Below are 25,239 nucleotides of genomic sequence, written 5' to 3' on the forward strand. Positions count from 1 at the left end.
AGATCTTGAGATGGGCCACTTACTGAACAATTTTGCGAGTTTGGTTGCTTGTCAATGTTATTTTGGGCACTATGATTTGTTATAAGTGTTGCTTGAAATGACTTGGGCTACCAATCAGTTGGGCCACTTTGGTCAAGATGGGCTGGGTATAAGAAGGCTCAGGCCAGTTCAATTGGATCTGCCCAAGTGTAGGTATCTTTGATAGATCATTGCTAATTCTTGGGCTAGCTGATATTTGGGCCTTGGACTAACCCAATTTAAACAGTATACTCAAGGCTCATCAAATACACAAATATTAATTTGTAACAAGTAAAAGCACACAAAGCCAATAGATAGAAACTACTATTCAAGTAGACAAAAAAATTATATTAAATAAATTTGAGACCTCAAATTTAATATTAAAATCCAAGATCTTGTTTTTAACAAAAGTCTCGAGTTTGAGTCTTGTTTATGTGTAAGCCTTTGTTTGATTGTTTTAACGTACTTGATTTTGCCTCAAAAGATAAAAAAAGTTATGAAATTGAAATAGTGATTTCATTGCTCGGGAATCAATCCAGCACACTAACGACATATCTGGATCCATATGCTAGGGTTCTTGGTTCGTGGATCAGAAGTTCAGACTATTTTTTGATCTTTTTAAGAATCTTATGTATTATTTGAACTCAAATACGTTGGCATCGATGATCCTCCGAGTTTATTTATGAAGAAACCACATCATTTTGGCATCATCTGTGAATATTTCTGTAGCAATCTCCAAATCCTATTCACGAACCAACGATATTAAATATATTTTCTTGAATCAACAAAAAGGTAGACATATACACACCCACGTAAAACAAAAGAAAAGCAAAACTAGTAAGATGTGCAAAGAAACACGGCAGCTGTTTTCAAAAGGGGAACCAACTGCACGTACAAATGGAGGGTTCAGAAAAGTTGCAAAAGCAAAGGCGTCATTCCATTAATTATAATCACGAGATATATATAAAAAGAAGAAGAAATCCCTCGTGAACTCAACCCATTTCTATCCTAAATCGTCATTATCATTATCACGCCTTCATCACTTCACGTATCACACTTTAATTACCCTAACAACGCTAATCTCATATATTTGTATAAAGTATTCTTAAAAAAAATTAATTCTAAAGTGTGTTGGGATTATAAAATTCGATTAATTGTAATTTCATAAGTTATAAAATAAACATTAAAAGAATTTATTAAGATTTTAACAATAAATCAAGAATTTTTATTCTTATGGAACGACTCATAGGCTTTTACTTTCTGAAAAATATTATCGAATAATTCACAATATCTTATAAGATATTTTGAAAATCTTATAAACCCAATCACATGTGCTAGCTCCTTTTATTCTAATTATAGGGATAAGGTTAAATCTTTAAAAGTGAGAAAGCAAGGATTTTAATAGAACAAATGGATATTTGCGAAAATAAGAAATTATAACTCACACTGAATTTAGCTGAATTTGAACAAATTATATGATAAATATAATATGTTTAATATATAATTTTTTATAATTAAAAAATAATGAATCATATATTAAATATATTATACTTGTTCTATAATTAATTTAATTTAAATAAAAAATATTCCCATGATAATCTAGAAAAAAGGGTGGTGGTGTGTCTCAGAGATCCCAACACAATCTGAGGATGAGGAGTCATACTTGAATTGATCATCCACAGCCCAGCTTTCTGTACTAGTGGAGTACTTTCACAGGTCACTTTTTGAGAGGATAGGGGCCATCAAATCAAAGCCCAATCTTCATCTGCCCGACATCATCACACGTACCCTATTAGTGTCCAAAACCTTTCCACTTTTCTTTAATCTTAATCCTAAATTAAGGTGGTTAGGAAGTTGTCTTTTTTTACTTTTTTCCATATGGGTAGTTAGGCACTTGTCGCTCTTTCGCCACTTTCACTTTCATTCTCTCTCTTTTAATTTTTCTTTTTTAAATTCAAATTCTTTTATTTGTACAAAAAATAAATAATTATAATACTCAAAATTAATATCTTGATCTTTATAAAGAAGAACACCATTAATTATAGACATGACATAATACTCGAGCCGCTTATATTATTATTAATACTGATTCTTAATCATTTAAGAACATTATCTAACATCGTAATTAATACCCTTAATTATTTAATAATTATATCTTATAACATAGTTATTAATATCCTTAACCATTTCTTTATGATTAGTATCTTTAATCCTTGACGAAAGCGCTCCACTGTAGAGAAGAAGGAGCATTATCGAGGTAGCATACGACCATACTTTATAAGGCAAAGTTTGAGAGGGAGTAATTAAAGAGTGATCTAAGATACTATATATATATCATCATCATCATCTTCATCAATTTCCATGCATGCAAATGGACCGGGATCCGGATCCGTATCCTGGATTTCGGACATTGTGTTTGGTGGCGGAAAAGCCAACACCAAGACCAAGTGGAAGTAGCCCTCTTGGCTCTCCAAGGGGGCGCCACCACCCGTCTTGCTGCCATTATTCCAGCCTGAATATAAATATTAAAAATTAAGTGTAATATACTTGTCGTGCGATTGATATATATTTTTTTTAAAAAAAAATGATATATCATATGACAAATGTACCTTACTTTATAATTAATATGATTCGATTAACTTCATAAATATACCCCACCCCATTTAATATAATCAGTATCTTACTTTTCTAGTTTGCCTATTCAAGTTAGTAAGAAACTACTTTACAACTAGCATATAAATACCTATATTTATAAAATTCGAACTCACAATTTTTTGATTGTGAGATCTTGACTTTATTAATTGAGTAAGATTTCATTTATATATTAAAAAGTTGTTTCATTCTAGAACTGACGGTTAACAGTAGGGCATACAAGCTCATATTTAAATAAAATTTAAAAGAATAATATCAGAAAGAGCCCACCATTGTGTACTATGAACTTATCCATGCAGGAATTTTATTATAAATCCCAAAAGGGGAAGCAAAATTTGGTCAGGCGTGAAGTAAAGAAACCAAGCATTTGTTTGTTCCGCAGGTAGCCCTGATGAGATTGGATTGGCGGCTGGGCATGCAAATTAAGATACGTCATTTCACTCTGTGTATTCCACTCAATATATATTTAGTCCAATTTTGACTCTACTTTATTTCTCTTTGAAATTAAGACCAAAATTTCCTGCAACTGAAATATATCTATATATATGCAGATCAATACTACAAAAATATATCCCCTCGTGCATGCCCGGCCCCTTAATTATTTTTCAATAGTTATAACATAAAGGCCATCCAAACTATATATAATTTAATTTATTATTCTTTATTATATAGTATTCACTGTTGATTTCTAATTTTATATGCTGCTTTTTTTTAACATTTTCCCCACTTACCCTAAAATTCAAATTTGGACGGCATATTAGACTATTACTACTACTAAGGTATTTGAATTCCTAGTCAAATATGAATACTATAACTATAATCAGCAGACTATATTTGATCAAGATCAAATGATGTTAATTAGCTACAACTACTAATTTTGTGCGTAGCTACAGACACAGATATATCCTTACATGGATGAACATCGATGGATCCGCAACGGATTAGATGGAGGGAATCCGTCACCATTACCAAACATAAATTCTTAATTAAATCTAATATGTATATTATTGTTTAAATAAAACCATGAATTAATGATGAAAATAACAAGTTGTGTAAGATATTCGACCGGCATTTGACTTCAACCAGCTGCAGATTCACATGAAGATGATATTATTGAAAAATCATGAAAGGAACATTCCTCAACAGAGATCACTGCGTACATAGGAAGGAAATTAATTAGGGTTTGAGTAATTGGAGAGATCCAAAAAAAAAAAAAAAAGGAGTGCCTTTTCATGTTATCCAGAAGCCCAAAAATGTTGACATTCAATTGCGGCCGTTCAAGTCATCAAGCCACAGATATACTTCACTTTCATTGCAATTAATACGAATTTTGTCTCCTCCAGAGGATGCATCCCACCATTTTCTTTTTTTCTTTTTTTTAAAATTGTGTGTGTGTGTGTGTATTGTGCTGTATAATTAATTGAGAGAGGGTAGGTAGGTGCTAGGGTATGTATAACAGCTTGTATTTCTGGAATTTTGTAATGAGTAATTAAAGCAAGGGGGGGCAGCCCTTTTGACTTTAATCTCAAAAATTGGTGTACGAAATAGACATACATGTGATTATTACATCATAAAGCTAGCTAGCTAGTTGATCACTATGTTTATCTGTACATGCATGGATTATTAATGTCAATCCCTCTTACTTTCATTAGCAAGAAACCATTTTTGTATATTTTCATGCATGAACATGCATACATGTATATATATATATACACGTGTCTCTATGTGTGTGTGTGTGTGTGTGTGAAGAGAGACAGAACCGTCGGTTTTTATGTGTTTTCAAATACATCTGCATCTTGTTTCCTAAAAGAAGAGGAGTAGTAGTAGTAGTTGTGAAGGATAAGGAATTAGGGTTGCATGGCTGTAATGAATTGTCTTGTCTTGTACCAGCTACCCCTTTTCAGGAAGAAAACAGCTCAGCATTAATTAAGACAAAGGTTTTGAGTTTGAATTTTATTATAATTTAATATATAGGTACGATTAAAACTTAACCATCTAATTAAATATTCGATCCATCTACATATATATTTCATGTAATTAAATTTCTAACATATATATAAACAATATTGTTCATGTGGTAGGAGCCGGGGCTGTTGACATGCATGATTTTGGTCGTACTTAATTGTTGCCTGATCAGTTCAACTCAATCTTGCAACGTAAATATCTCTGTTGTTGTTAAAAAATAAAAATAAATAATGCTTTGACATCTATCTTGCTTTGATAGATAGTGGAAATAGACATCTATATTGCTTTGACATTTGGATGCTTAATTTGAGGTGCATAATTATTAATTATTCTTTTTTTATTTTTTTTAAAAGATAATGAAAGCTGATTCATTAATTTCCCTGCAACATTAAAAGGTGACTTCAATCCAGGACCAACGATGTGCTTACGAGGACAACAATATCTTTACATGAAATATATTGACGCAAACTGCTGTTCTTTTGTACGTCCCACTATTCAATATATATATATATATATATATATATAAAATTGCTTATAAATATAAAATTGATGAATGTGAAGTATCTATATTTATGGTCCATAATTCCGAGTAACAAATTGGAAATAATTAAAGAGATGTAGGGCAGGCAGTTGGCTTATGGGGTCTAGTAAGGGTCAACCTGCACTTCAATCAACATGTTCATGGCTTTGCTTAAGGACCCAAAATTATTTAATCGGGTCAAATCATCCTGCTATTGGTCCGATCTAAAAGGGCACATGATCCATCATACATAATTATTCATAAATCGAACTACTTAGTGCCTTTTCGCATAATCAAAAAAATCGATTTTAATTTGTATTTTTGCATGCTGCAAATTAATTGGTTTTTGGCTTCCATGTGAATTGTTGGATCCACTTGCACAATACCCCTTGCAATTTGAAATTCTTGTCCATTGATGCACTGCCCTACTACACACCTTTAAATCTCAGACCCTAATTTTTTATGTTTTTTTTCATTACAACATATATATCCAATGTTCTCAAGGCAAAAATTCTCCCACTTGTTCATGATTTTTAGCTCTATTTTTAACCATTTTATGCTAATAATTTCTGCCTTTTTTCAGTGTTTATGATGCAGCAAAATCAATTGTAAGTCGGGTTTCGCCTTTTATTTACGTTTTAATTTTATTCTTATTGGAGAATTAAATTTTCTGCAATTTTGATGGTTAATTTCAGTATTGGACCTGTGATCGTTAATGGAAGAAGCAGGGACATGCCAAATTACGAGATTAAGGTACGTAAACTGAGATTTGGTACATAAATTGCTTCAATTATGACTTGTTTCTTTTTTTTTTTTTGGTTAATTATTGGATATGGATATCAGAACTTTAATAAAATAGAAATTTTAACAAAGTGACAGAATACAAAAAATTTCTTCATCAATTATTAATGTTTTTCAATTAATTAGGGATAGGAGGAGGTACCTAGGATCCAAATCCATCTGAGATTATGATAATGGTACAAATATTCACGAGAATCATGTCGTCGCTAATATATGTGAAGGTCAAGCAAAATTTTAGTATCTTGTTTTGGAAATATTATATGTAACGATATGTTCTTTGTATGCAGCAATTAGTATGTTATGTTGATTAATCCACGTAACGAGTGCGTATTAGTAATTTCGGGACACACTTTTGTGTCTGCATAATTTTTTTAAAATTATTTAAAATAAAATATTCATATAATTTATATTATAAATTTTAAAGGTAAACGAAATACTTAAAAAGAATACACCTATAATAATAAGTAAATATAAATATTGAATTTGTAAAATTATTGATACTAAAATATAATGGTATAATGTTGGAAAGAAGAAAAAAAAACATTTTCCAAAAAAGAAAAAACTCTCATGACAGTATTTCACTACTTTTCATTTATATGAAATTATGAATATAGTATATATAGATATATAGTATGAGCTCCATCACTTATGAATGTCAAATAAGTATATAATTAAGCATCTACATATGTGATTACTATTATATATTATTTTTAAATTAAATAATATATTTTTTGTTACAAAAATTATTACAATAATATATACACATATATATTGTTTGATATTTTTAAAATATTTATTCATCGTCATTGTTATAATGGACGCATATATATATTCTATCAAAAGAATTTCGTTTTTCTTAATTAACAATAATATGAAGTAATTATTATCATAGAAGTTTGAGTGCATTATTGTCCTAAAGTATATTAATTAGGGATACATAGTGATTGGTGGCATGCAAAGGATATATGTGAAGTGTAAACATGTTTGCTAAAAATCCCAACGGGCAATCAAAAGGGTAGCATGTCATGAACATATTCACTAGCTATATATATATATATATATTAAGAAATATTTAATTTTAGTGTGGTGTGAGTGGCTACAATTATAATTTGGATGGGCGATTTCATTGGGCCGCATATAATTTTTAATAAAATTGGACGGCTATTGCTTAGGATTAATTAATTAATCATTGTGACAAAATTCATAAATGAACTCAACTTCACCCTAAAGGTCCATTTGGCACAATGTGGTGGTGAATGGCTACCTATGTATGTATGTACAATCTTTTAATTTTTAATTAAGATACAAAGCTTTATCTAAACGGGTAATTAGGGGTCCTAGTTTATTAAATTATACATAAAAATATAATTATCACATTTATATGTAATATTGCATGCATAATCCCATTTATATATTTTAATTACAAAAAATTGTGATTAAAAAAAAAGAAATCCTATTTTAGTAATATTGGAAATATATATATATATATATATATACATATATATGGCTTCGAACTCCACTGATACTTAGGTATTTATTTGCCTATTTCAGTAATAGTTGTTTATAAGATTTTTATAATCGGTAATTTATGTATATAACTATTTTATTTATGAACTTTGAGTATAATTAAGGACGAGTTGAGCTTTGATGCATTTATTTATTGGAGAGATAATTGAAATCTTAGCTTGGGTTTGAAACTCGTTGATTAAGTTGTCGATTCTAGCCTGAGTTTTGAGCAAATAAGATTCGAACAACCTTTTTTTTTTAAAAAAAAATCATAGAATAATAAATGGAACGTAATCACAACTAGTTGGACTCATCCGACCTAACTTTCCACTCAAACTGAAATTTTACCCTTTTCACTTTGTATCTTCTCCAATGAGGTCTATCTCTCTATCAATCCACGCATTTTCTTGCTCTTTAATCATAAATATGAATTTAAATAACAAAAAGTTGAGAGTTTATTTTAATATATGTAGTCTGTTTCAAATATGGAGAAATGGAACAGGAGACAAGGACATTGACATCCAAACTGCCCATCACTTTTAGATAATTACACACTAATATTATCATTTTAATACTAAATAAAATGCAGCCGACATCATTCTTTTTCTAAACAATAACACCTAATTAAACATTACTTACCAAATAATTAATAGTGATTAGGAGGCCCCTTAATTCATTTATTTGGACGTAATCACTGAAGTCAGCATCTCTATTCTTACATCTACTTTTTTTTGTTATAAACTAAGTTTGAGTTTCAGGCGCCGCATTTGTGCACTATTTTTTTTTTTTTATTATTAGTTTGTTACTACTTTAATTTTAATAACTTCAATATTGGCAGCTCTACGTATACTGCATGCCATATGTAAATTTCCTTTTCATTTTTATGTTTTCTTTTTTGTCCTTTAATGGTACATGATAAATAATTCCGTTGGTAAAACTGAGACCTCATAATTATAGGGATACATTACATTGATAATCCTTAAAGTTAGATTTAAATACGCAAACCCCCTTTGTGGGTGTCAGTGTAACATACCTTATCGGTATTTGCGTAAACTTTTGTTACTGAGTACGGGTGTACTTGTAATTATAACTACAACGTTAAGGGGTATAATTTTGTAAAAGACATGAAGTATTTGTGTGTTTGAATGTAATCTCAAGAGTTATCGATGTAATTTAATTACCGCAAGTTAAATCATAATAATATAGTTAGTTGTTGTTTGCATGTTTAAACACATTAAGAGTAGTTAGTAATTATCATTTGATATTAATAATAGGTGCAATGACAATTTTGCCACTTAAAATCAAACATGATAAAAAAATCCACACAAATTTTACATAAAAATCAGCATCGAAAGAGAACCTTAAACCTAGATATCTGCTTTAAACCACAAAATCGTGTTATAATCTACACCAGGAATATCATCCAATGCGTAATCCTTTTCATAGACCCATCACGTCCTTATTTCTGGAATACGTTTCTGTTGATTACTTAATGTGATTGGACCAGAAAGTTTGATGATGTGCGAGCCCAGTTCATCCTAGCCGTTTAAGCTTCCGACTTCACAGCTGCGGACGCTCTTAGTATCACAGCTCAGCATTAGAGCAGTGGACCAATCTGCACCGAATTATGGAACCATCGCCTTCCCACCTCTCTCTCCTTCGCTCACCTGGTTGGCAAGGTTGGGTTTATTGATTTAAAAAAAATATGCAACTCATTGGAATATTATAAAATAAAATTTTAACTTCTTTAAATGCATTTTAATTAAATACTAATATTAAATCACGACTCAACAAGTTTTGTTTTTTTTTTCTTTAATTAAATCGAATATGAAACACGAAATTATGTGATTCATTTGATGTCAGTAATATAATTTATTGCGCAAATTATAATAGACTTTTTTTAGATTTGTCATAATTATAAATATTCTCTTATTTGAAAACTTATCCATACCATATGATTTTAACGGCCATCTAGCCTAATCCGTTACTTTCTGTCAAATTTTCATCTATTTTTTTGTGAACTAACTAACTAAGTGGATAATTATTTTATAATTTTTCACCCACGTTGTCCCTTTTCTTTTAAAAAAAAATATTTTTTTTTAAGAAAAGAAAACATTAAAGTAACTGTAAAGTCGATGATCAGGTTATGTACTTAAGGATTATATAATTTCATCAAAATAAGGAGTATTGGTAATTTTTCAAACAACAAATGATATTTGTAATTATGACAAATTTCAAAAAAGCTCGTTATAATTTACACTAGTTTATATTATGTTGATATGATATAATCTGTGAGATCTAATTAAGAATTTAAAATTCAATTCACCTAATTAGAAAAATCATCAAATTGATTTCTTAATAGATAATAAATGCGAAGTATCTTTTTTCTTCGGATTTAATTATAAACTTTTAGCTAATACGAAGATATAATAGCACTATTAATAATTAAAAAGTTCTCAACTTTTCAATTGGGTTTAATAATGACCCTTGTAAACTTAAATACATAAAAAAAAATCCATATTGTTATTAATTAATTGCAAAAGGTAACCTTCAAACCTCTTGAAAATGTACCGTACTAGATTTCATGATAAACTATATATATATATATATATATATATATATCAAAAGTACTAGTTAATTAATATTATTATCATAATAGGACACTGTCTCCTATGTCAATTCTCATTATTAGTTAATATATATATATAGCATATCAAATCTTCTGCATTACATTATGTACGTACAATAATTAATTTGTTATGTGGTGGCATGAAAATTATTATATTATCAAATTCCCATAAGACTATAAATTATTAATTAGCTACTTTTTAAGTAATAATAACATACATAATTATATCAACGTTTCGATAAAAAGAACAATACATTAATAGACTAAAAAATTACAACAACTCATATGAGATCAGAAAAAGGCTCACATAGAGTGAGATAAATATCCACACGTTTTATGAGACTCGAATTTATTTGTGAGACCTCAATCTTAATTATTAATTAACTAATTATTTAATTAATAAGGTATATAGTCGACGTCAATTGGCGACAATTAATGTACTTTTTCTTTTATAATTAAATATATTTTGCAGAGGAAGCAGTGACGAAATTGCATAATTAAAACACATGTGAGAGATTGCGTCTAAGAGATTAATAAATTATGAGTGAAGAAGCATCATATATAGATACTGGATCTGCAGTTCTCTTAATTAATTAATAATTATGAAATTAATTAACTAATTAGTCTTTTTTTAATTTTTATTTTTAAAATTCTTGATTCTTTCAGGCCTAAAGGGTCAACTGGGTTCTGACCTTTCGAGGCAGATATAAGGCTTGATATCGTTAAGGAAAAATCATAATTATTGACTTTTGAGTTTCAAGTAATTTAATTCCGGACATGCTTCTGATCAGCTGCCGTTTATGATTATATTTATACAATATTTTATTTAATTTTTTTTAGTTAAGCTAGATACCGAATCCCTATTGCTTTGATTACATCAATTAACGAGAATATTTAAATTAATTTATTTTTTTAGTAATAAGAAGTATATATTTTTTATAAAAAAATAAAAAATAAAAATGTGTGGTGAAATCAGCAAGGCTAGGCTTGATTTGTAATTAAGTGTTTGGAGTATAGTGTAGATAGTAGTAATGCAAGGTGAGGAAATTCTTGGATAAGACAAAATTAATATTTCAAGATAATTACTAACATAAACATGCGAGTTGTAATACTGCGGACCCCATCCTAGGAAACAATAGCAACCTTAATTTTGTGAACTGTAAACCATATCTTGATTAGCTGTTAATTTGGATTGATGATGATGATGATGATCTTGCTGTTCCTTGTTCGAGGCGCAACCATTTGCTCAAAAATCTTGCTGCTGCCTACGTCTATATAAATTATTTCTTTATAAATTTCTCTGCACTGAAATTTGGTTTTATTAATCAAATTCATTTTTATATATGTTATTAGTGTTTTCACAAAGGGATAAAATGTGATTAACCAAATACATGTATGTATGGGGATGGCTTGTGGAAATCGAATAGGTCGTCCCCGAGCTTGTTATCCTTTATTTATAATTCGTAAACCTGCCATTGATAAATTAGTGAAATTGTAAAAAATAAGTAATTCAGATCGAAGTGATGGCTAGTGATGACTTGGTGGGGCTCAATGATATATTGGTTAGCTTGCACACAGAATGTTAGGTTTGCTGAGGTGCTAAAGTGCGATCTGACTATATACATACATGCACATTTGCGAAATGGACCGCAATTATATTTATATAGACTTGTCATAATTTAGGCCATGTGTCGGCTTAGTAACAGTCGGATGATCGTGAATCCCCAACCAGTAAGGCAATCATCTGGTTAGGCGGATGGAGTCACTCAAAAAGACGTGGATCTCAAGAGTGTTTAGTATTTTTCTCTTTTTTCGCAGTGCAAATTTGTCCTCCGAGACCATTTATTCATTGTATTAATAAGCTTGACACAGAGCCAGTATAATTGCATACTTGCTTTTTTTATTTTTTTAATTATTGTGAATTTATGCTACACTTACTAATGAAATAAAAGACATCAAATATTACACTCAAATAAATTCATTTTAATATTATTACATTTATACTAATACTCTGTTAATTTCTTTTGAATATACACTCAGACTATAATACATGGAGAAAAATTCAAAGTGTTGTGGAGGAAAAAAGCAGTCAACATGTTTAACATGAAAAAAGACAACCCCAAATCACTCCGCGTGTATTATTGCGCGCCTGCACGCAGTAGTTTAGGACACACGTACGCGGATTTTCACCAGATACGCACCCTAATTGATGCACGGGTTCCAGCTCTCGTAATCCCCCCACTTCCACCGTTGACCAAACAACCCCTTATACATAATTTATTTTTTTATTTAAAAAATAAAGATCAGTTAACTATAAATTTATTATTTTCCCAACAGTACGAAAATAAAATTAAAAAAAAAAGGAAGGAATCTAATTTTTGGGTGTGTGGAATCTGGTTGACTTCAAATGGCAGAGTTAATTTTGGCAAGTTGGATGGGTTTTCTCTTACCGTGAGAGCCATAATATTTGTAGTAAAATGCACGAAAATCAAAGTATTTTAAGGTATGTAAGAGGTGTAGAAAATCACAATTGTAGCAAAAAATGTTGCCCAGAATAGTAAGAAATAGTTGACTTGAGATGTTGCTCCCTCCAACTCCAAGGAATGATTGATATATATTGATATGCGTATTGCATGGCTGCTGCTTAATTTGCTCTTTATTTCCACTCCACATCATCAACATTTATCATTTTTCCTACCTTCAATTTATTAATTATTATTTTTAATTAGATCCCGCAACGGGTAATTAAAATTAAATTAATAAGTATATTCGTTCATGATCATTGTTGTAATATTGGAAGACGGGTGCATCAATTTTGATCAACTTTTTTTTTTCTTTTGTGAGAAAAAATTATGTTTGTAAAGGGATTTGACCAAAAATGAGGAAGTGATTATAGAATAATATTCAAAATTAATTAATAATAAATAAGGTGGTTGAATGACTCGGAGAAGGGCCAAAAATAGGGCTCATATTGTAGGAAAATTATGTCTCAGATTTTTCTTCTTCTTTTGTCTTTATTTTTGTGAAAAGTAGTTCAAAAATGGACCATGGACTTTGAAATCTTCAAATTTTTTATTCCATAGAAACATGGAACATTTTAAATATTAAAAAAAAATGCTTTCGCCTGTAAACAAATTAATACGATATGAAATTATTTATATATTGATAAGGCTTTTAAATATTCTATTTTATTACTATACATGCATGATATATCCTAGGCACATACGATGAATTGTGCATATTATTAGCCTCATTTTTTCATGTGCATGAGAAGGAATAATTAGGTTGTTTTGCTGGTCAATATGATTATTTATTTAATTCGAAGATATAAACATGTTGAATCATTTTGAAGATTAGACGTCTAAAATCACATGAATTCCAATTAAATTGCAAGATCGTCATGGAATAGTTCCAATTAGATTATAAGATTATCATCGAACTGGACATAATCAACTTAGATATCAGTAGAAAAGTTAAAATAATTCAGGACAAATAGTAGTATATATCTCGAAAAATAAAAGAAATGCTGAACTTTTATATTCTATTACACAAATAAGGTATGCAGTAGAGGAGACAAATAGGCGGTTGAATGAATGTTGAAGGCTGTAAGAATATGTTTACTCCCATTAATTATGATATTCAAAAATTAATTGCATCGTCAAATTAACTTTTGAATCCCACTAAGGAGAAAGCGAAATTTCGCCTTTGCCCCTACCAAAATTATATCTTACCTAGACTACCCCTCCTCTTAATTTCCTTAATTCCCTCCCCTTTTTACATTTCAATAGTTGCCCCCCCCAAAAAAAAGAAAGAAAAAAATCTGTTATAAAGCACTATGCTATCTAATTAAGTCCCTAATTAAATATTTAAAAATAAAATTAACACAAACAATCTCCCTTATTTTCTGCTTTAATTGGCTGATCTTTCTCATCATCAACTCCCTCGTTTTCATCAAGAATTTCATATCCTCCGGTCAGCTCCTCCGCTCTTCGGGCCTCAAATTCCCAATCCGTCCGCAGCAGAACCACCATCATCGTCACCATACACGATGCTTGCGCCGCCAGGAGTCCCAACCATAGCCCCTCAAAGTCCATTTTGTAGAAGAAAGCTAAGCCCACCGCAACCGGCATTCCCACCAAATAGAAGCATCCCAGGTTGATGTTTGCTCCTACTTTGGGCCGGGCAGTGCCTCGTAGAACTCCACAGCCCGTAGTCTGCGGGCAGTTCCCGAGCTCACAGAGCCCGATTATGGGCAGAACAAGGGACGTCAATGCTATAATCTCTTTATCTTGAGTGAACATGCTGGCCCAAATATTCCTAACTGATACTGCGAAAAACAGGGCAGAGAATCCCAGCACAAAGCTTCCTGAAAGCCCGACAACCGCGGCGAGCTTCGCCTTCTCAGGCCTTCGGCCTCCTATTTCATTGCCCACTCTTGTTGAGACGCTGAAGCTTAGAGAAGATGGGAATATGTAGATCAAAGAAGTGGTTTGGATTAATATCCCCATTGATGCAACTGTAGCTTTGGGGTTTAATAGCAGCCCGCAAAGCAAGATCATGATTTCATACCACCACCATTCGAGACAAACTGAAATGCAACTCGGAATGGCTAAATTCAACAGTGATTTCCAGCCCTTTAAGCACTCCATTGACAGACCTCCCCATGTCTTTTTGTACACTCCCGACAAGAGTATGTACAAGATCAACGAAGCTACGAGGTTGAAGTTGGTCCAAACCCCACTTAGTGCCACACCCTTTATGCCTAGACTAAGCTTGGAAACAAGAAAATAGTTGATTGGTATGTGTCCAAGAATTGAAACAACGGCGCAGAAAGTTAGAGGCAAAGTATTTGACTGCGTTCTGAGGTAAATTCTCAGCGGATGTAAGAGAGCTTGAGCGAATAAATCGGGCACCGAGTAGAACAAATAAGCTTGAGCTTGTGTGGCAATGGCTTCGTCTTGCCCACAGAACAGAAGAATTCTCTTCATGTTGAGCCACAAAAGGGATATTGGAAACGAAGTTAAAACGAGCAAAAGCACTGTTCTTTGTAGAGAAAGCCCGAGTAAGGTATACTTTTTAGCTCCAAAAGCTTGTCCGCAAATGGGCTCCATTCCCATGGCTAAGCCGGAGAGGATGGAGTAGCCGGTGATGTTGGCGAAGCCAACGGCTAAGGAGCCACCGGCTAAGGCTAAGTCTCCTAACCGGCCGAGAAACAGCATGGAAATCATGGAGCGGGAGTACAGAAGTAGACCGGTTAAGATCATGGGGAATGCTATTCCGGACAAGGAGATGGCTTCTTGGATGACAAGGGAGAGATGGGTTGTGGGGTTGTGGGGTTTTTGAGATTGTTTTGTTGCGCTTTTGGGGATCAAAGAAGTAAACATGTCGGTGTCCTGGGCTTTCTTGGGGTGGTTATGATCATTATGGTTTGGTTCATGATCATCATCTGCTGTGTAGCATTTCATAACGGGTGACGATGTGCTGCTTGTCTGTTGGCACATTCTTGTGTGTGTTTTTACGGGCACTTCGTGTGTATGTGTATGCGTGATATAAATATATATATATATATTTATATCTAGAGAGAGAGAGAGAGGAATTGCTGGGGGGTTATAGAAAGGGTGGGGAGGGGTGTATATATAGTGTTTAGAGGGACGGCTTGGGAAAGTTGGTGTTAAAGAGCACTTGGTGGGTAGTGGGTGTCTTCAGTACTGTATTGACCGGCCGCCACGCGCTACGATACACAAACCATATATTTAATCGAACTAAGATTCTACGTAGTATATATATTCTTTGTCACTCCTCCACTTAGCAATTAGGATTTTAGTGAGTCATGATCAACATAAATCCTGTTAAATTCTTACACCAGTCGACATAGGTACCCCATACCGTGTGAAGCCACTAAACCACTTATATTCATTCTTACATGGTTCTTGTCTTCACACGAAGAAGAAATCCCAACGACGGATAATTCCATACAGACAACATAAATTTTATACAACATAATATTCATATATCGAACATAACATTAATTTATAATAGAAAAATTTCAATTCAAAAAACGCAACGGCTAGTGATTATACATACAAAACGGTATAGTTTGAGTCAGAAAATATAATGTCAAAGGTTTAGGGTTGGAAGGGATGAAGAAGACAATTTGAAGAGTAGAATGAGGAGACAAAATGTGTGTGGACGGTCACACGTGGACCCAAGGGAAACAAAGCAGCGGCCTGTTAAGGGCCCAAGCCATGCTGTACATTTGATCCACACAATGGACAAAAGGAAAGTGTTGGCATTTAGATATAGCAGCCGGAATTTAGTCCATTTTTGTTGTGGCACGGCGCACCGAAAGTGTCGAGGTCTCTATATATGCCTTGCTTGCTGCTTCGGTTTCTTGAAACCATTTCAGAAAGCTCTACCTTGTTCTAACTCAAATCATTGCAATTATTGATCCTTTGATCTTATTGTTTTGAATTGATGTTTGTACCCTATTTATGAATAACATGATTTTAGAAAGATATTTGATAATGTGGTCGCTTCCCATATTGATTGAAGATAATTGGATTGTGTGCTTTTTGTAAATTCCAAATACTGTATCAACATTAGTATTTTACGTACAATGATTAAGATATGAGTTTTTTTTAGGTTTAATTTGATAGTTAATTGTGTACGGGTTTTATAAACTCACAACCCCAACAAAAAGGAAAAAGGAATGTGGCTTAAAATGGGAGTTACAATGGAATTAAAGTTGTCAACTTCAATAACGGATAAGGAGAGATAAGTCAGACTGAAATTTTTTTATTCAAATCAGACTTGATTTAATAAAATTAATTATATGACAAATATGATATATATAATTATCATATAAATACACGGTATAAGAAATTTTAATATGATCAAATTCGATTCGAATTCAAAATTTGAAGTAAACCTTCAGGTGTGGGGGAATATCACATGAAGTCGTACTTCTATACTAATATGGTCGAACCAGTCAACGGCGCAACAGTGGCGCCAACTCCAGGGGCAAGTGGACGGCAGTTCGCGGTTCACCCACGCTGAGTGGGAGAGTCCAATTGGCCTTAACGTGCAGGGTCCAGTGGACCCACCAACACAGAAGCTGATTCAGACAAGATTATGGGTTTAGCAAGTAACAACAATGGTTTGGTCGTATAAAGCGTGTGGAAATTTGAATAAGAAGCAAAAATTTTGCATGCCTAAGACTTCCCCTTCGTTTCGTTGACTTTACCCACCGATTTTCATCACTTCATATTTCCTCACTAATCATATTCCTTTTACATTATTTCAGGTGCATTCCACATTATTTTATTTATTTATTATTATTACAAACCATTAACGACATCTTTTATATTATTATATTTTTCAATTTCAATCCGCATGCATTTTTGGTCCAATAATTAACGACATCTTTAATTAGCAGTCTCATTTGTATTTTCGTACATTATTCAAATATTGATTAAATGCAAGAACAAATTTTAAAATAGTATAGTGAAAAGAAACACAATGAGTTAATTAACAGTTAATTTGTTTTAGTAACGTAATGCATGACTAATTTATTTGGCAGGATTTAAAAGCACCATTTTCAAAGAAATTATTTTTATATTATAAATAATAATAATAATAATAATAATAATAATAAAAGAATTTTTCAGTTGGTACGGCATTATTTCGTCAATTTTCTTGAATCAAAGTGACGAAAATTACACTTTAAAAATATAGTAAGGATCAAAAGAAAAGTAGCTGAAACATCTAGAAAAGCGCGACTGAGGACATTCACGATTTTACCACATAAATTGACTACTAAAATATTTAATTACTAAAAGATGGTTCCATTAAATTATAAATGGTTTCTCACACCACTTTTAGAAAAAATTATATGCACCAAACCTTGGAAATTTTAAATAATAAAAATTAAATCATCATATCAATAATTAAAAAAAAATATTCATAGTATTTAATATTTTTACATAATTAAATCCACTAATTCATTAAGACTCTACTTCCATTATTAGGAAGCGTCCAAAGTGGTTGATTTCCATTGTGCTCTTGAAATTAACATTTTTGTCTAAATCAACTTGGTCATGACTATGAGTGGTTGACTTCGCCATTTGTTTTTTTTTTTTTTATAAATGGAAATAATTCTTTAGATCATTCGATATGTATTTTAAAAATTAACTAATTATATCAATAGTTTTTAAATCAAAATAATTATATAAGTGAAACACAAAGGAAATTATCATAAAGTAGAATATTATTCGTAAATGGGGGATTTATCAAAATTTAGTGTTCAACGACCCCCTAAAAATTAACTCGGATCCCACGATTTGGATCTGCTAGATCCACTTTATAATTTAAAAATAGTAAGAAATAACGTTTAAAAATAATTATCCAAAAAAATATTTCATATTGATAATTATAATTGATTTATTTAAAAAAATATTGATCATTTTTACTTAAAAACACTAAATCAAGTCATGTTTAAGTCTAAAAATTAAAAAAATGATCAAGATCCACAGGTTTGAGGGGGTTTCATTCCTATGATCTCGTATGAATTAACCTCAAATTCTTGGTCCCAACCTTACTGGTGTATGACTTTGAGTTTTTATAAAATGCGGCGGAATTGTACTTTAAATTTATTATTCCATCTTTTTATGACATTTTGGGTACAAATTGCAATAAGTAAAATTTGAAAAGTTGGTGAAACTATTTTAAATTTTACAGTATTCAACTTTCAATTCTGAGTATATTGACCTCGAAAATTCGAACCAAATTCAGTTGCACCACATTCTAACCAATTACAAGGATTTCACCGTATTATTCTTTTAGTAATTACAATCCTTTTGAAATGGTGTCACTAGAAAAATGCGCCTTTTCAATATGGTTAATTATTATACAAAATTATGATAAATATTAATTAATCGTAACTGCATAATGAGTATTTAGGTCAAAACACTTGCAATGGTAAAATATTTTAGCTATAGGTAAAATTATGACAAATTTTGATTAATCGTCGTTGAAACTTAAGTTTTGATATTGATTTTATCTGCCTGTAGTAGATAGTATTGATTTATTATGAATTAAGGCGTAGTAATTTATAACTCAGGAAATAATCAATTTTTTTTGTTTATAAAATAAATACATGATTATATTAATATTTAAATAAGCATAAGAATACGTGGTATCAATACATTAATGCACTTAATAAAAATAAAATATAATAAGCTCATAGATGAATACCCACACGTCTCGTGACCCGAGTTCATGATGATATCAAGTTTGTTCACAGGACACTAATTTCAGTCACCAAACAAAGATATCATTCAGAGTTACAATTATTATTAGGATAATTATATTTTGCTATTCGAACTATATTCGTTTTTTTTTATTTTGTCATCTTTTTTTTTTATGTTAATTTACTATCTCAACTTTTTAAAATTTGCATTTTGTCATATATAGTTGTTTTTTAGTTAAACTTTTTGCTCAAAAAAAAAAGAATCATATGTAGTCATATGTGATATTTAAAGACAATGTGATGTAATGTTTTTCACATGTGCATTGCATGCGATGTTTTTTTAGCAAAAAAATCAACAAAAAAATGGTTATATATCGCAAAGTGCAAATTTTGCAAAAAATGAAATGATAAGTTGACAAAAAAAAAATAGCAAAATATAAAAATGAATATAATTTTGATGGTAAAATATAATATAGTTGCCCATATAATAAATTTGAGAAATGAAAATTGCATGGATTTAAAAATGGGTTTAAAAGGGCACAACTTAATGACAAAACAGCCGACAAGAAGAGAATGTAAGAAAATGTGTGATCGATCTCTGCTCAATCTTAGACCATAAATACGCCAATCAAAGAGACAGTGATGAAGATTAAGAATGTGGAATTAATTAAGGTTTTGTTTATATATAGTTAAAAAGTGGACTAAGTCATGGGCTTCTTTGTGTGGACCGACGGGTCAAATGATGTCTAATTATTAGTCTTATCACAATATATCCCTCTAATTACATGTGAACAATTTTTGTTTATACCAAAAAAGTCTAGTAAACTGCTCTGGCATACCATAAGGAAATAGATTGTAGTAATAAAAGTATATTTTGCCATGTTCAATAATTAGTTATATTTAGGTCTTGCAGTTTTGTCGTATGGAAATAAGGTATTAAGACCTATTAGTCGTTGGAATTTTCTCATCTGCAATCAATGTGAGATGCGTGACAGAATCATCAGCAGTCCCAAATAATGCAATGTGCATGCAATGCAATTGGTCCCTATCGAGTAACATATTGTTCGTTCTAATTTCATACGAGTCTCACGATTATCATCTATTAAAATATTGCGTAGAGTATAGAGACCAAGTTTTGGAGTACAGAAGCTCCACAAGCTACTCATTTATAATCAATACGAAAGAAAGATACAGTAGTAGCATCATCAGTCTTCCATAAAACAGCAAATCAAGGGCAGAATGGATGGAATTAGAAAGCGTGTGCAAGAGAGAGGGAGAGAGAAGTTTGGAAAAAGAGAGAGAATCCTCCAAAAATGCCTTCAGACTACAAGGCCTCTCTTGTTCAAACAACAAAGACAAGATTAAAAAAAAGAATAGGCCCATGTGTGATTTTCATTTTGCAGTTCAACTTTTGTGCTGTCGTCTACACGTAACAAGCAGAGTTTCCGTTTTTGGACTGTTCGACGACAGGTAATTCTTGACGGATTCACAACGTGAACTGATCAGACAGTACATGTACTGTACATCATCATCCCATCCACATCATTAATAGATAGGCGTTGGCAGCCGCTATTCATCAATCTTTCCGTTACAAAACAAGCAAATTAAGATGTAATAATACTGATTACATTAATTCTGCTACTATGCTTCTTTATATAAATCTATCTTTTTTTTTTTGTAATACACTTTTTCTTTTTCTTATTGTATACTGTCATGGGTTAGGATATGCCCCTTAAATCATAAATTGCTTATAATAAATACTTCTATATTATCACACATGTATTTTTTCACGTCGACAGAGAGAATCAAGAACACACGACTATAAAATTGAAGAAAAATTACAGTCTGTTTATATGTGATATGGAAAATAGGCAGAAAACCTCGTGTGAAAAAATAAAAACACCAATTTACAACCCCTCCCCTCCCTCCTCAACTTTTAAAATGGATAATTGCGTTGCGCTTTTGTGAAGTTTAGTGTAATTACACATAAATTCAATATAAAATTACACTTAGCGCGCTTCCCTAAGGTTTGTTTTTATCTAATAAATAAATCTCTTCGTTAGTCAAATTCACTAAATTTGATGGTATTAAAGAAAAGGAATAAAAATTCATATTTACCATCAATTCACTTATTACTAACTTATTCCAGATCAAATAAATCTTTTTATAACCAAATTACCTTTATACATCTTCACACATTAATCCATATGAGGAGGGATATCTTCACCCTTATAAAGGTAGTATAATCACTAAAGATTTGTTTGACTTGCAATAAGTTGGTAATAAATCAATAGAGAGTAAATATCAATTTTTTTCATTGTTCTGTTAATATCAACAAATGCACAAATTTTAACTAAATGAGGGACTTATTTATTAGATTGAAGCAAACCTCAAAGATACTAAATGTAATTTTCAAAACCACAGAGGGTCTATATGTACCAAACTCAGGAGAAGGGAGCGTGATTAGCCCTTTTTAAAAAATGTGCAGAATACCACATTCACGCCAATGTTGTAAAATAGTGTGATTTATCCTTACCAACTGAGCCAACAGATTAGCACAATTATAGAAGTGTGTTAATAGATTTGCTAAATATGTATATATATGAGTACGTGTGTATTTCTCAACATTTATATTTATTTACACAAAATAAGATGGCAACAAATCTAAATATGAGATGTTAAAATTTTTAATTGTATTTTGATATTCATAAATATCATAGCTGTCGTGCCCCGGCACAATAGAGAACAAAAGAAGTGTGAAACCAATTTGGTCCCGCTGCTACTGCCTTTTTGTTGTGGTTTGGGAATTGTACACATGTCCGATGCCCTTTCTAGATTCTTGAATCTAAAACATGCCATGCACTTATTGTTGGAATTTTGTTTCTCCTTTTTCCAATTGGGGAAAATAGGGTCATCCTATTATAAAAGGTAAATTACCATAATTTTTTTAAAAATTTATCATAATTATAAATACTTTCTCATTATTTAAAAAATTGTACATACTTTTTTAAAATTATAAATATCCTAACAAATACAGCCTACAATGGGCTATCAAAAAGAGTATTTATTAGAATATTTGTAATTTTAATCGATATGTGTATATATATATAATTTTTCAAACAACGAGAATGTATTTGTAATCATAACAACTTTTAAAAGAATCGATTGTAATTTACGCTATTATAATATAGTATTAATTTGGACCATATATAAATCCTTGTCCTTCATAATTTGAAAACTTGATATCGTCTGATCCTTTTCACGTAACAAAATTTTAATTAAAAAACAACCATTTATGATGTATTAAAAAAACACTTGATCCTAGATTTTTCGAGCAAATACAGTCGACACCTGTAGTTCAGATCAATTATGCTATTATCATTTTTTCAAAATAGTAGTTGGGTTCAGAATTATTCGGTCGTACAGACAATGAGACTATTGAATCCACAATTTTATTATTAAAAAATATTAATCAAAACTTTGTCGTGGAATGAAATAAGTCAAAGTAAATGGACTATGTACCACTTTAGTGGTCGTTTTATTATACTTATTCAACCCTTCATTTTTCATGCATTTCTAACGTGGGCCGCGGGAGGTAACATATACCTCGACTTATACGAAAAACACAATTTCATGACTTAAAGAAATAATTTTTTTTTTAAATTTTATATAATTGAACATTACAAATAAAATGTGAGGTCCAATTAGAATATTTTATTATAAATTGATATTAAATGTTATATTATAGGGCAAATTACACTGTCTTTATAAAATGTTAAGAAATGTTAGTAATATTTTTTAGGGGCCTTTGTGTAAACTTTGGTTCTAAAGAAAGGGTGTATTTTAATTACGACTATAATATCAAAAGTCATGTATTTATAATTTTATAAAAGACACAAAATATTTGTATATTTTAATTTAACCTCAAGCAACGTTAATGTAATTTATCCCATATATATTATTTTATACATGTACGTAATGTATGTTGAGTCTTTTTATAAATTTAATTAAAACTAATATAAATTTTATATACATGACGAGTATAAATTAATAAAAATGAAAATGTAGCAACGTTGTGCACTTATTATGACGTATGGATTAGGTGGGTGATTGGTGAATAGATGTGCAAAATTTCTTGATGCGACATTTTTTACAATCATAAGAATTCTGCAAACTCCAATAAAGCTCTAATAATACATGACTGACCAGACCGCGCCTGTTGCAATATTTTGGAACACTGCATTGGATTTTAGTATGGATGCAACATTAAATAATGATAATACTATTGTTATTTCAAAAAAAGTGGGAATATGTATACGTTGGTCGAATGTGATCATTACATTCACATGTAGAGATCAAGATTGAAAATCTCATCACAGAAAAAGGTGGATTCTTGTGTATCTTCTTCCACTGTTTTTTCTTATTTTATTTTTTGATTTATTGACTATTTGGATAAAGGAAACAATTAATATTTGAAATTAGCATACTATTAATAACAATTAATATATTACTTTTTTATGATAATTGTTTGAAGACGGGCAGATCTGTTTGTAACCATACTATCCTTAAATATATTTATACGCTAATGCATGTAAGAACTATATTTTCACCTTATAAGTCTTGTTTGGTCATAAAAAATTTGTTTGACCTGTAATAGGTCACTCGATGGTAAATATGAATTATCAGTCAATTTTTTTTACTGCTATTAGTAAATTCTGTAAATTTAATTAACGGGTCGAATACTATATGTGACCTCCAAAACCACGAGAAATATACATATACTTACACCAAACTTTAAAAGAGTGCAATATAATTATCCCTATAAGAAACGCAACGTCTGTCGTATACTTGAGTTCTCTCAACCCTACAGTAGCAGGTGAGAAGCTTTGGGGGGATGTGTTTGCCTACAAAAACAAACATTTGAATCAGATTGAATCATGAGATATTGACCACCAACACCGCCCCCCAACCCAAGAAAGTAGCGGCATTATTATGATCATACACCCTTTCAAACTAATAACATTTTTCTGAGAGAATTAGGATGTTCTTTGTCATATTGAAAAAGTCACTATACTTGAGTTTAAATGCTTAATGCAAATTAAAGACAAATAATATGTTTATGGTTTGCAAAATTTCTTTCAATTTGGCTCTCAGAATTTCAAACTATTATTAGGAGGTTGCTGAAAATATAACCAGAGGTATATAAGGTGCATACAGTTGCCAAAGATTCTTACCCCCCTTACAACCGGAAAAAGTACAGTATATCTCTATTCATATTTCGAAACGTGTCTTGAGACAATGATGTAAGACTGTTGTACAGCTGCAATAAAAGACAGCGACTTCTGCCCCATTTTGATCGCGATTGTTGTGCATCGAAAACAATTAAAATGCTTCCTGTTCATATATGCATCAGCATCACGCCTTGGAAGTTTAATTATATTCTTAATTACTGGGTACGTGTATATAAATAAACATGTGTATGTTGGATGGCATCCAACTTACGTAGTGTTATAGTAAAAAAATGTTGGGATGTATTGAAACAATTGAAAATATATATTATATAATATATGTTTTTTTTTCCTGTTAAAAAATCAAAAAGCAAAATGTGAAACATGGCATGAGAAGAATGGAGTATGCAGTAGGACTTAGATATGAGAGCCAAGAGGCAGAGAGTGGAGTCTCAATCCAGACCACAACCATAAATAGTGAGTGGACAGGGGCAGGGGGGTTGATTGACATACGTGCGGTGCAAAGCCTGTTATCCTCTCATTACATGCAATGCACCACCAATGCGGTATGTTTGATGAATTTGAACTACTTTTGCACAGCCTGCAATATGCCGTCTGAAAAGCCAAACGCCATTTATGTTTTTGCGAAAGCAGCATCAGTACCATTCAGTCC

The 25,239-nt window shown here is 31.2% G+C and overlaps 1 protein-coding gene and 1 long non-coding RNA gene across 2 annotated transcripts; one reads left to right on the forward strand and one right to left on the reverse strand.

Annotated features, from left to right (window-relative positions):
* Positions 1–5,323: 5,323 nt before the first annotated feature.
* LOC110011920 (uncharacterized) lies at positions 5,324–9,214 on the forward strand. The gene is made up of 3 exons (XR_002287017.2): positions 5,324–5,763; positions 5,851–5,908; positions 8,970–9,214. It is a non-coding gene; the product is annotated as an uncharacterized LOC110011920 (long non-coding RNA).
* A 4,392-nt stretch (positions 9,215–13,606) lies between these two features.
* LOC105160519 (MATE efflux family protein) lies at positions 13,607–15,715 on the reverse strand. Its single transcript, XM_011077928.3, has one exon. It carries the CDS (start codon positions 15,590–15,592, stop codon positions 13,970–13,972), a length of 1,623 nt encoding a protein of 540 aa, XP_011076230.1. The 5' UTR covers positions 15,593–15,715; the 3' UTR covers positions 13,607–13,969.
* Between the last annotated feature and the right edge of the window lie 9,524 nt (positions 15,716–25,239).

This window comes from Sesamum indicum, linkage group LG4 (genome assembly GCF_026168435.1).
Source record: "Sesamum indicum cultivar Baizhima isolate 11 linkage group LG4, ASM2616843v1, whole genome shotgun sequence".
In the NCBI taxonomy this organism is placed as follows: domain Eukaryota; kingdom Viridiplantae; phylum Streptophyta; class Magnoliopsida; order Lamiales; family Pedaliaceae; genus Sesamum; species Sesamum indicum.